General features: G+C 39.7%; 1 protein-coding gene across 8 annotated transcripts in view; it reads right to left on the minus strand.

Annotated features, from left to right (window-relative positions):
- Positions 1-12,147, minus strand: part of WDFY3 (WD repeat and FYVE domain containing 3) — a 285,583-nt gene that overhangs the window by 81,057 nt on the left and 192,379 nt on the right. For 7 of the 8 annotated variants that reach the window (XM_055588993.1, XM_055588991.1, XM_055588987.1 and 4 more), the window contains 4 exons: positions 9,214-9,449; positions 7,932-8,066; positions 5,118-5,297; positions 3,249-3,482 (listed from right to left, as the gene is read on the minus strand). In XM_055588993.1, the coding sequence (XP_055444968.1) occupies positions 3,249-3,482; positions 5,118-5,297; positions 7,932-8,066; positions 9,214-9,449 (785 nt within the window). The remainder of the gene's footprint in view (positions 1-3,248; positions 3,483-5,117; positions 5,298-7,931; positions 8,067-9,213; positions 9,450-12,147) is intronic. The other variant, XM_055588986.1, reaches the window with a different exon arrangement.

Consider the following 12,147-nt stretch of genomic DNA (forward strand, 5'->3'; position numbering starts at 1 on the left):
GCCATATCAAGCTTTTCTCACTGAAAAATACAGAAAAACTAAAATAAGAGACAATTACATAATTTATCAACTGATAGTTAGCTATTAGGATTCCTACAAGACTGATACACAGAGTACATCATGAGAAAGGCTTGCCTGGATGAAGCACAAGCTGGAATCAAGATTGCAGGCAGAAATATCAATAACCTCAGATATGCAGAGGACACCACCCTTATGGCAGAAAGTGAAGAGGAACTCAAGAGCCTCTTGATGAAAGTGAAAGACGAGAGTGAAAAAGTTGGCTTAAAGCTCAACATTCAGAAAACTAAGATCATGGCATCTGGTCCCATCACTTCATGGCAAATAGATGGGGAAACAGTGGAAACAGTTGCTGACTTTATTTTTCTGGGCTCCAAAATCACTGCAGATGGTGACTGCAGCCATGAAATTAAGACGCTTACTCCTTGGAAGGGAAGTTATGACCAACCTAGATAGCATATTAAAAAGCAGAGACATTACTTTGCCAACAAAGGTCTGTCTAGTAAAGGCTACGGTTTTTCCAGTAGTCATGTATGGATGTGAATTGGACTATAAAGAAAGCTGAGTGCTGAAGAATTGATGCTTTTGAACTGTGGTGTTGGAGAAGACTCTTGAGAGTCCCTTGGACTGCAAAGACATCCAACCAGTCCATCCTAAAGGAAATCAGTCCTAAATATTCATTGGAAGGGCTGACGCTGAAGCTGAAACACCAATACTTTGGCCACCTGATGCAAAGAGCTGACTCACTTGAAAAGACCCTGATGTTGGGAAAGACTGAGGGCAGGAGGAGAAGGGGACGACAGAGGATAAGATGGTTGGATGGCATCACCGACTCAATGGACATGAGTTTGGGTAGGCTCTGGGAGTTGGTGATGGACAGGGAGGCCTGGTGTGTTGCAGTTCATGAGGTTACAAAAAGTTGGACATGACTGAGCGACTGAACTGACAAGACTGATAGTGTTATTACTGGATGTACACACTTACCCCATTTCTTCTACATACATGTATCTTATTTTTTGGCTCGGTTATGCTTTATTATACCTCTTCTGAACTTTATTCTGTTATTTCATGATAAACATTTTATTTTGCATAAAATGCTTCACATTCTTACCCCAGGCACTAAAATACTAGCCATCTCTTTTCTTATTTTTAGTTTCCAAAGAGGACAAGTTCTACCAGGCATGCTTGTCCACATGAATTATTGATGAAATCAATTATTTTCCTGCCAATATTAAACACTGTGGTCCTGGTTAAAATGCTTAGCATGACTGTTATCTAAATTATACTAGTGATTTCTTTTAATAGATCAAGCTGAGATATTTCTACATGAATAAGATAAAACATCTGCTGGAGTTTTAAAGTTTCAAATAAAAAATTAACTGTTTTCTCTTCACCAGTAGAGGGAGAAGAGAAAGTGCAGGGTCAGTTGTCAAACAATTGTCAGCAGCATGCAGGAAGTTTTTCAGAAAGAAAAGCAGTTAGTCTTTTGCACTGAAATCTTTCACGAAACACTATTTTCAGAGCCCTTTCATGTACTGCTTGACCCTGTTTAATATGCACTGGCCAAAAGAATGAATGAATAACAACTAATTATATCTTAGATTCCCTTCTGTGATTTTTAAATTTCTCTTTGAGATTTTCCTATATGAACATTTGGTTTTCAGGGATGGTCAACTTCTAGAACCAGCAGTGTGGCCACTTAGGGTTTGTTTTCTGAAACATCAGCTAGTTCTTATCAAGAGAATGAACAAGTGCAAGGACTAAATGTTTGTGTCCCCTCCCCTCAAATTCGTAAGTTATGCCCTAACTCTCAATATGATGATATTATAAGGTAGGGCTTTCTGGAGGTAATTAGGTTTAGATGAGCCATGATGCATGCATGCTTAGTTGCTAAGTCACATCTGACTCTTTGTGACCCCATGGACTGTAGCCCTTCAGGATCCTCTGTCCATGGGGATTCTCCAGGCAAAAATACTGGAGTGGGCTGCCATTTCCTTCTCCATGGGATCTTCCAGACTCAGGGAGTGAACCCGTGTCTCCTGTGTCTCTTGCATTGGCAGGTAGATTCTTTACCACTGAGCCACCTGGGAAGCCCTGAGAAGCCCCCTGGGAAGCTCTGGGAAGGCCATGAGGGTGGATCCCCCATGAGGGGACTCAAACCCTTATAAGAAGATGAAGAACCACCTGAGCTCTTTCTCTGCCCTGTGAGAGCACGGCAGCCGTCAATAAGCCAGGAAGAGCACCCTCACCATGACCTAACCAAGCTGGTGGCAGCCTATGTCAGACTTCTCAGTCACCAGAACTGTGAGAAATAACTGCCTGCCATTGAAGCCACCCAGTTTTGGGTAGTTTGTTATAGCAGCCTGAGCTTAGATACCAAGCAACCTACACATTTTCTGCCTTGAGGAAAAATTTAAAAAGTGCACATTGAGCACCATGTTTTAAGCCCCATAGGACACTGAAAGCAGTAATACCGGAAGTGATACATAAGACAGACTGAAGTAGGGAGTTAACAAGCTGAGGAGACGATGCTGCTGTATGAGACTAGGGGGGAAGCAGCTGGAACACTAGGGTCCCTGGGCCAAACTCAGCCTATGCGAGTTCTTGTATATAAAGTTTTATTGGAACACAGCTATGCTCACTCATTTATGTATTGCCTATGGCTGCTTTTCTAACTGCAATGGTGGGTTAAGTAGTTGTTAGACACTGTATGGCCCATAAATCTAAAAATATTTGCTATTTGGCCCCTTACAGGAAAAGTTTGTCGATTCCTGGTCTAGGGAAAGGGCAATAAAGGACTGGATTACGGACATGCAGGGACTTAGCTGGCGGTGCAGTGGTTAAGACTTCACCTTCCATCGGAGAGGGTGCGGGTTCAATCCCTGGTCTGGGAGCTAAGACCCCACATGTCTTCCAATCAAAAACCCAAAACATAAAACAGAAGCAAAACTGTTTTAAATTCAGTAAGACTTTAAAAATTGTCCACATTAAAAAAAATCTTTAAGAAAAAAAGGACATGCCAAGGGGAACAGAAAGAAGAGAAACAAACTGATAGTATATATATTAGCACACTTGGGATTAAAAAATTCCCATAGCCCATGATATGTTCTGCCTTTACAACCCAGAGGAATTAGAAATCTGAAAGGTATTTGGCATAAAACTTGCTTGGCTATTAATGCCCTCACTATAAAAACAATTTAAGAGGTGTACATGCATCTCTTTGTCTTTACCTCCAACAAAAGATCAATCAGTGGAGTCTGCTTGCTGGCAGGCGTAAGACAGAGGTTGTCTATTATTAAGACCCGCATGAAGTCGAAAACAAATTTCTTAGCTGGGTGATTGGTCAGGTATGTCTTGACGCCCACGTTGCAGTACTCTGATTGGCTTCTGTTCATCCCTGTGTCTGCTGCAAAGGCTTTAAATTCTTCAGCTGGAGATCCAACTTCATCATCGAGATCAGTCACCTAATAAAATCAAGAGGAAACGTACCCTAGTCGCATTCAAATTCATTTGGTATTTTTACTTCCATGTTTCCTAAAAACCAAACTGTAGCACCAACAGCATTTTGCTTCAACATTAACGTCCTATGAAGCTATTAAACACATCGCATAGTTCACTTGGCTTTACTCAGATACTCCTATCAGGGAGGTAATCGGGCACCATAGATCATGATTACTCAACACACATTCTTTCTAATATCAAGCTACTGACTGGCCGCTAACCATATAACTGCTTTATGCTGAATTTTTATCTCTACTGTGGATAACTGCCCTTGAAATAAATTAAATAATAAAATGAGAAGGACTATTTTATGTGCACATTATAAAACATACCTACTGAGAAGCCAAGTGTTACAGAATTTCAGATGAAGATCTGGCATACTAATGAGTGAACCCAAGGGCTGATCTATTTTTTAGGTTAAAAAAACAAGCAAATAAATGAAACAAAACAACAACAAAACTAGTACCAATTCTGAGTCAACAGAAAAAGAAAGGTCAAGAAGACAGATTATAAGATGCTGACAAGGAAAAAACACTGCGCTATTACTAAAATCCTGTTTTTACCAAAAGTGTGGATTTTAAAGTTATAAACAAGCCACAGTATTAAGGTCATGTGCTATACTTGTCTTTCTCCTAAAAATTCCCACAATTTTTAGCATGAGTATTTATTTCATCTTTTTACATGAAGAAGAAATTAGTATGAGGAAGGTTCTTTATTCCAGGGTCTAGAGTAAGTAGGAGAAAAAGGAGGAAACATCATGAAATTCTGAAGTCCCATGGAGGAATAACTGTCTTTTGGGTTTGTTTTAAAGGACAAAAGAAGTATCTATATGATACACGTATTAGCCGCTCGGTCACGTCCGACTCTGCGATATCAATGACTGTAGTCCATTGTAGCCTGCCAGGCTATTCTGTCTATGGGATTCTCCAGGCAAGAATACTGGAGTGGGTTGCCATTTCCTTCTCCAGGGGATCTTCCCGACCCAGAGATAGAACCTAGGTCTTCTGCATTGCAGGCAGATTCTTTACTGTCTGAGCCACCAGGGAAGCCCATATGATATATGAGTAGTCTAATAACTTTCTACTAAGTTAGTGCAAAATATGAAAAATAACAGTTGAACAAAATGGAAAAAGTTGAACAGAAAGGACAAGCATGCATTTCATTTCTTATAAAGACAACCAAATCCTGTAATTAGTTTGTAAAGACTAAATCCAGGAGATGCCGAATTCCCGAAATAAATGAAGTGCAAATAAATTTGGTCCTATTAGAGCTCTGTAATCTGAGTTCACAACACTACAGCTATTGTCACATATAAAAAGAAATAGATCAACAGCTACATGAAGAGGAAAGTCACTCATGAGAGACTTACAAGAATATGGTAAATAAGAACAGGAAGTAGCATTCACTGCTGAAATTTTAGGGGAAGCAGAAGAAGGATGTGTCTTGAGACAGACACTAGATAATGATACAAGAGGTGGAGCAGAAAGTTACAAAACTATAACAGTCAGAAACTTAAAAGATTGGCCAAAAAAAAAAAAATCTGCTAATGATTGGAGCAGACTAATTCCAATTTTGACATTTTTCTCCCTTTTTCCTACCATTTCTGAATAAGGGCGGATGTTGAAGGGGAAGACCGTGGCTGCCAGTGCACACAGGAAATCAGGGTTCATCCACATGGAGGCCAGGTCCGGGACATTGTGATACAAGTATCTGAAGAACTGCATCAGGGTCACAGGATACTCCCGGAGCCAAGATCCCTCTTCTTCTGATTGCCAAGGCTGCCAGGGGACAGGAGAGGAGACAACACGTTAGCATCACTGACATTGCTACAAGTTACTCACTACTCTTCTAAAACTTGATATACCAATGGTCCAGAACTCTCATAAACCATACACAGGGGTAAACACACAGGCCAACAAATCGGGAAATAAGCTAAAACAAAGGCAACACCCCTAGAAACCGAGAGGATGTTTTTCCATTCACTGGGGTACTCACACTGGGCTTCTCTGATAGCTCAGATGGTAAAGCATCTGCCTGCAATGCAGGAGGCCAGGGTTCAATCCCTGGGTTGGAAGATCCCCTGGAGAAGGGAATGGCAACCCACTCCAGTATGCATGCCTGGAGAATCCTATGGACAGAAGAGCCTGGTGGGCTACAGTCCATGGGGTCGCAAAGAGTCAGACACAACTGAGTGACTAACACTGGACTGGGGTACTCACAGCTCAGTAACTGGAGTCAATGGTTTTGATTATTCAGCGCTATCAATATGAAGGTGGTGGGTGCCAACAGTGGCTGTATTACCATCAAAGTTGCCCCATCCTCCATCGTGCCACAGAGCAAGGAGTAAGATGAAATGGGGAGTTACTTCACCCTTTGAGCCTCACACTGTCATATAAAAAATGAGAACAGTGTTCTTAACCATTATGCAACTGTGATACTGTGATTTATAGTAAGAAATATATATTTAATCTTTGCCCATTTCAGGCACAGAGATCCTCAAACTCTTGGCATTTCCTAAGTGATAAGAGACATAAATGTGTCTTTTTGTTCAAGATGGTGGTGGTGGTTTAGTAGCCGTTCTCTCGTTTCTCAAGACCAGCATTCCATGTGGGGACAAACATGCAGGCTGACGTCTTGACTTGTGTTGTGTCCAGCTTTTGTGACCCTAAGGACTGTAGCCTGCCAGGCTCCTCTGTCCATGGGATTTCCCAGGCCAGAATACTGGATCGGGGTGCCATTTTGTCCTCCATTTGTTCATTATAAGGAGCCCTTTTCAATCACACTTGAATTTAGGTTGATGGGCTCTTGCCAGGGGAACCAACCATGTAATTGGAAGGTTGGAAATTAACCTAGTCTGCTCCTTCACAGCCTACAGGGAAGAAGAGTTCAATCACCAGTGACCAATGACTTTAATTAATGTCTATGTAATGAAGGCTCCATAAAAAGTCAAAATTCATGGGTTTTAGAGAGCTTCCGGACTGGTGGACACAGGGAGGTGCTGGGAGAAGAGCAAGTCGGAGAAGGCGTGGAGCTCCATTTCCCTCCCCACCTTGCCGTATGCCTCTCTTCCAGCTGGCTGTTCTGGAGTTACCTTTTGTAATACACTGGTAATCTGGCAAGTAAAATGTTTTCCTGAGACACAGGAACCTGTGATTTATAACTGGTAAGTCAGAAGCACAGGTAACAACCTGGACTTCTGACTGGCATTTGAAGTGGGGCAGGATTGGTGGAGGCGGGGCAGGGGAGTATCTTACGAGACTGAGCCCTTAACCTGTGGAACTGGATGCTATATCCTGGCAGATAGTGTCAGAACTGAACTGAATGGTGGAACACCCAGCTACTGGGGCAAAATCTTCTATATACTTGGTGACCTGAAGTGTCAGAAGTAAAGCAGTGCTGTAGAAGACTGAGTAAAAGAGACACACGGGAGTTTTGTTTTCCTTAAAAGCATTACCACAATAACAATGATGATGATGTTATAAAAAAAGACAGAAGACTCTATATGAACAATGTTTATCTTCTGATACTTGCCCAGAGAGTCTTCTTTTTCAGCTTAGATTTTTATAATTGTTTATGAATAAAAACCAAAACCAGAATCCCAAAGCATTCTAAATTAACACATTTAAGAGCAATGTTCTTTTCTTAGATTGCATAAGAACAGTTTTGACTAAAATCAGATTTTTCAGGTACTTGTAATCCAAAGAGTCTAGTTAATAATTCCTTTTACAATGTGATCCTGAATTTTGTAAGAAAAAAAATTAAATCATTATTCACAGCATTCCTATGAGAGATACGAACATAAATTTTGTCATTTACTCTTTCAGTGCTTCATATCTAAGTTAGAAATAACTAAAAGAGAAAATGAAAACACTAAGTAAAACTTGCACTGATAACATTTTGAGCCTCTAAACAGAAGTGATTTTAAAAGTTCAAGTAACATATTGTTGCAATTGCATGTAATACAGTATATATTTATTATATAAATGTATACACTGAAATATGTGTTTTATAGCACTAACAGCATCAGTTAACACTTAATAAAATGCTGTATTCTATACCAGGTACACTTGTAAGCACTTTGTATACATGTGAACTCATAAATCCTCACAAGAGTCCTAAGAGGTAACTTTTATCCTCATTATCACTTCATACATAAGGAAACTGAGGCACATGAGGTTAGTATGTCTGGAGGATCAGAGTTGGGATGTTGAATCCAGCTCCTGAGTTCAGGATCTTAACAACTGCACGGTCTGTCCTTACACTAAATAAAACAGAGGGGGTGAGGTTCCAGAGACCACGTAGTAAATAAAGACTTAGGTTTAAAGACTTAGGTTACCAAAGGATTCCCCTACTATAAAGGAATCCCAGGCAGGAGGAATTACCGACAGGTGTCAGCGTCTCTGGGGACTTACTGAATTCAGCATGCTTCGGAGCATGCCCAGTAACAAAAAAGCAGCTTCTGTGCACACATTGTGGATAGACGAGACTACGGTTCCACTGGAGGCAGGAACTCCAAAGATAAAGGTCCAGATGGAATCTAAATCAAACTGCAGAGGTGAAAGCGAATCAGGATTAGGTACTGTCAATGTTTCTCAGTAGAGACCCTCACAAGTTCTAATGTTCTAAAATTTCTTTGAAGTTATTTTCTTTCAAAGTGAGCAATGAAGAAGAGATAGAGACTTAATGCTCTTCCCTCCTATGTTTTAAAACTCATTTTCACATTTACAAGACAAAGTGAATCTTATGCATCAGTGTCCTAGTTATCTATCTTAAAAACATCCTTTTCTTTTTTTCCTAAGGAAAATAATTAGCTAGGTGATGAAATTAAAGAATTAATGGCTTTAAGCAGGATCTCTTCAAAAACTACAGTGAACTTACTCCCCACACCCGACTCTCAGCAATGTTTTAATTCACTTTTAGATTACATACAGATTAAGATTTGACCAAATAAAAATCAGTTTGAGGAGATTTATTCATAGTAGTTTTATATAACACTTTGCCTATGGTGTCTGTAACCAAACTCTGCTTTGCTCATGCATCTGTAGCATGATTTAATGTAGGGTACAGACTCAGTGTTTTCATTTAAAATGTTTTGTCAGTTACTATGGCTGATTTGAATAGCATCTTGGGATTATTATGGAAGTGTAATTGAGTTTAAGACTAAATTCCTACACCTCTGCAGTGCTACAAACATAAGCTATATATAGATATACACATAATCTTAAGATTAGAAAATTAGGTAAAGCCTGTTTTCCTAATATGGACATTACCTATCATTAAGAATTCAGAAACACTTTTCTAATCAGAATTTGCACTAAAAATCCTTTCATATCTACCCAATTAATTTGTGGAATGCACATTACTTCCTTTGTTTTTAATTCTACAGAAATTAATTATATTTCTAGATAAAATCACATTACTCGGATTCTTTTGATCATCATTAAAATACCATCCAAAATCTTCCCATGTATATAATCACACAGAATAATCATAAAGAGAAAAAGAATAACAGGAACACAGAACTTCTTTTTGGGAAAATTTTCTACAGTATTTTCAGATTTCTATGACCCCAGTCAAATCCCAAATGTGAGATAGGGATGGAACCAGTTGGTTTTTACTGTGATGAACTCAACACCCTACAGTGACTTTTTGGCAAATGTAATTTACACTTACACCCGACTAGGTAATTCCTACCTGGCAACCCTGCTTACATCGGCTGCTGACGACAGGCACACTGACCTGCAGGTTCTCAGGCAGCTCACTAACGGGCTGCTGCAGAAACAATGCCATGAGGAGGAAATAGAGAGCAGGGACATTAGTGTGTTTAGGAAGGAATGACTGAAGAACCGGAAAGCCAGGAAAGTGACAAGCATCCCGGTTAATCTCCCTGACGGTTGATCGTCCGCCAGCACTCCTGCCCACATTGAATCCTAAGAGGAAATACAACGAAAAGGATGAAATTAGTCATTGATTACCATGTTACATTTACACAGAAAGGAGTATGTCAGAGTATGTGACATTTCCATCTTGGACATTCATATTAATATAAGCAATTAACTACTCGACTTTGGAATTAATCTTCCAGTCAGATGTTTTACTTTACTTTCTCTTTGACTTTGGGAAGCCTGTCTATTAGGATAGGACTTCCCTGGTGGCTCAGATAGCAAAGAATCTGCCTGCAATGCAGGAGACCCAGATTCCATCCCTGGGTCAAGAAGTTCCCCTTGAGAAGGGAATGGCTACCCACTCCAGTATTCTGGCCCGGAGAATCCCATGGACAGAGGAGCCTGGTGGGCTACAGTCCATGGTGTCACAAAGAGTTAGGTCTTAAAACATAGTTGAGGCAGTCAGATACAAGAGGTAAGATAAATTCTACTCATTAAAAGAATGACATCCAGGGACTTGGTTAGGACTCTGTGCTTCAAATGCAGGGGGAATGGGCTCGATCCCTGGTTGTGGAAGTAAGATCCCACCTGCCAGTGGCGGGTGGGGGCGGAGGGGGGGAGGGCGCATGACCAAAGAATGAAAAAAAAAGAAAAAGAAGAAAACACCAACCAAGAATGACCTCCAAAGAGCTCTAACATTCCTAAGAAGAAAGTAATATTTAAAAAGTAGCCAGATTGTAGGATACTACTAAAAATGTAACTTAAAAATATGATAGCCATAATAGAGTTAATATATTTCATTTGTCCTGAATATTATGAACTAATTAGCTTTAAATGACCTACAAATTTAGAGATAGGACAAAATGAATATACGAAGTAATCTTTCCTTGCATGATCTGTAACTCTGCAGGAAAGTTTTCTGGCCAAGGGACAGCAAATCCAAGCCCACTGTGACTATGGGTATCTGAACATCCAAAGTGTGTTCTAGAAGCACAGCTCTGCCAGGAGATAACTCCTTATCTGTGTGGTTTATAGCACCAGCCTTTCCATCAATCCTGCTTCCTCTGTTACATAGGTAATTTGGGGAAATAACTCAATTAGTTCTCTCACCAACCCCATACCTAGTACACTGCTCAGTACAGAAGGAATATTGGCCAGAGGTTCAGTGGAAAATTTTTGCAAATAGCAACCAAAGATGAAAGACTGACTTTTACTCTGAAGCAATTTTTATTTCAATGAATATCCACATTTTCCCCCAAATTCTTTTTTCTAAGACAAAGTAGCACATACTTGCTACTATTTAAAATAATGAAAGAGAAATTTGTGTCTGGGTGGCTTTTTAAAGGGTCCAAATAAATTGCTCAGTGTGATATTAATTAATCCTCTGGAGTATATGTTCTTCTAATTAACAAAAAATTGGACAGCAATTTACCAAACTCGTCATATATCGTCTCATTTCTTAAACATGAGCATGTGAGTAAGAAATTGCTATTATCCTTTAATATAATGTGGTAAGTATGCAGTTTGTTTGAAGTCATGACGTCAATGAGGGGTGGCACTAGGACCTGTGCCCAATGGCGCCTGTGAAGTTGCATGGTCTCCCTTGCGTGTGTGTGTTAAGTCGCTTCAGTCGTGTCTGACTCTTTGCGATCCTATGGACTGTAGCTCACCAGGCTCCTCTGTCCCTGGGGCTCTTCAGGCAAGAATACTGGAGTTGGAGTGGGTTGCCATGCCCTCCTCCAGGGGATCTTCCTGACTCATAGATCAAACCCAAGTCTCTTACGTCTCCTACACTGGCAGGCGGGTTCTTTACCACTAATGCCACCTGGGAAGCCCTGGTCTCCCTTGGTCCTCTTAATAACATCACCACGTTCCTAAAAAACCAGCTGCATAAGGAATACTGGGTGATATTCATTTGTAGTAAATTCTAAATGAACAAAGTGGTATTTTATACATTAAATAGGAAAATAAATTTTGATCAAACTATAGGTCCTAAATCAAAAGCAATGCTAGCATTTATTTTCCTTTCCAAATTTTCACACTCTATTTCTACCCATAACTGATCTTAAGGAATATCTAATATGTTTTTAACAACTGACCATTAATTTAGATTTAAGCTATAGCTGATGTAGCTGGAGTTGGTGATGGACAGGGAAGCCTGGTGCGCTGCAGTCCATGGGGTTCCAAAGAGTCAGACATCACTGAGCGACTGAACTGAACTGAAGCTACAGCTACGTATGGAAGGTATTTTTATAAAGAAAAAATTGATGAAAACTAATGTGAGTAAAACATTCAAAACATACTGTTCATCAGCTCAAAGAGAAATAGAATCCATTGAGATGATATATCAATATATAGAGATAAATTTCTGTATATGTACACAAGTATCTATGTATGTATCAGATAGATATTCAGAGAAAATGATATTGAATTGAATTGAGTTTAAATGAAACTTAAATACCTAGATTCCTCTTTTAGAACCAAAGTAGCATACGTAAAGTACAGGCAGGTGTCAAGGAAGGACAAATAAGTTCTTAGACATGAAGTTTGGTTGGTCAGATCCTGATATTACTGAAGTGGTGCAGGACAGAAAAAAACCCACAGAACTGACAGAAGACAGATACCCAGAAATATTACTCCATGACTCAGGGACCTTATGTATTTAGCAGTCTTACTTCCCTAATTAGAGAGGAATTAATTCTTAATTTATACTCATTAGGTTTTCCTATAAAATATAACTTAT

Source organism: Bubalus kerabau, chromosome 7, assembly GCF_029407905.1.
Source record: "Bubalus kerabau isolate K-KA32 ecotype Philippines breed swamp buffalo chromosome 7, PCC_UOA_SB_1v2, whole genome shotgun sequence".
Taxonomy (NCBI): domain Eukaryota; kingdom Metazoa; phylum Chordata; class Mammalia; order Artiodactyla; family Bovidae; genus Bubalus; species Bubalus kerabau.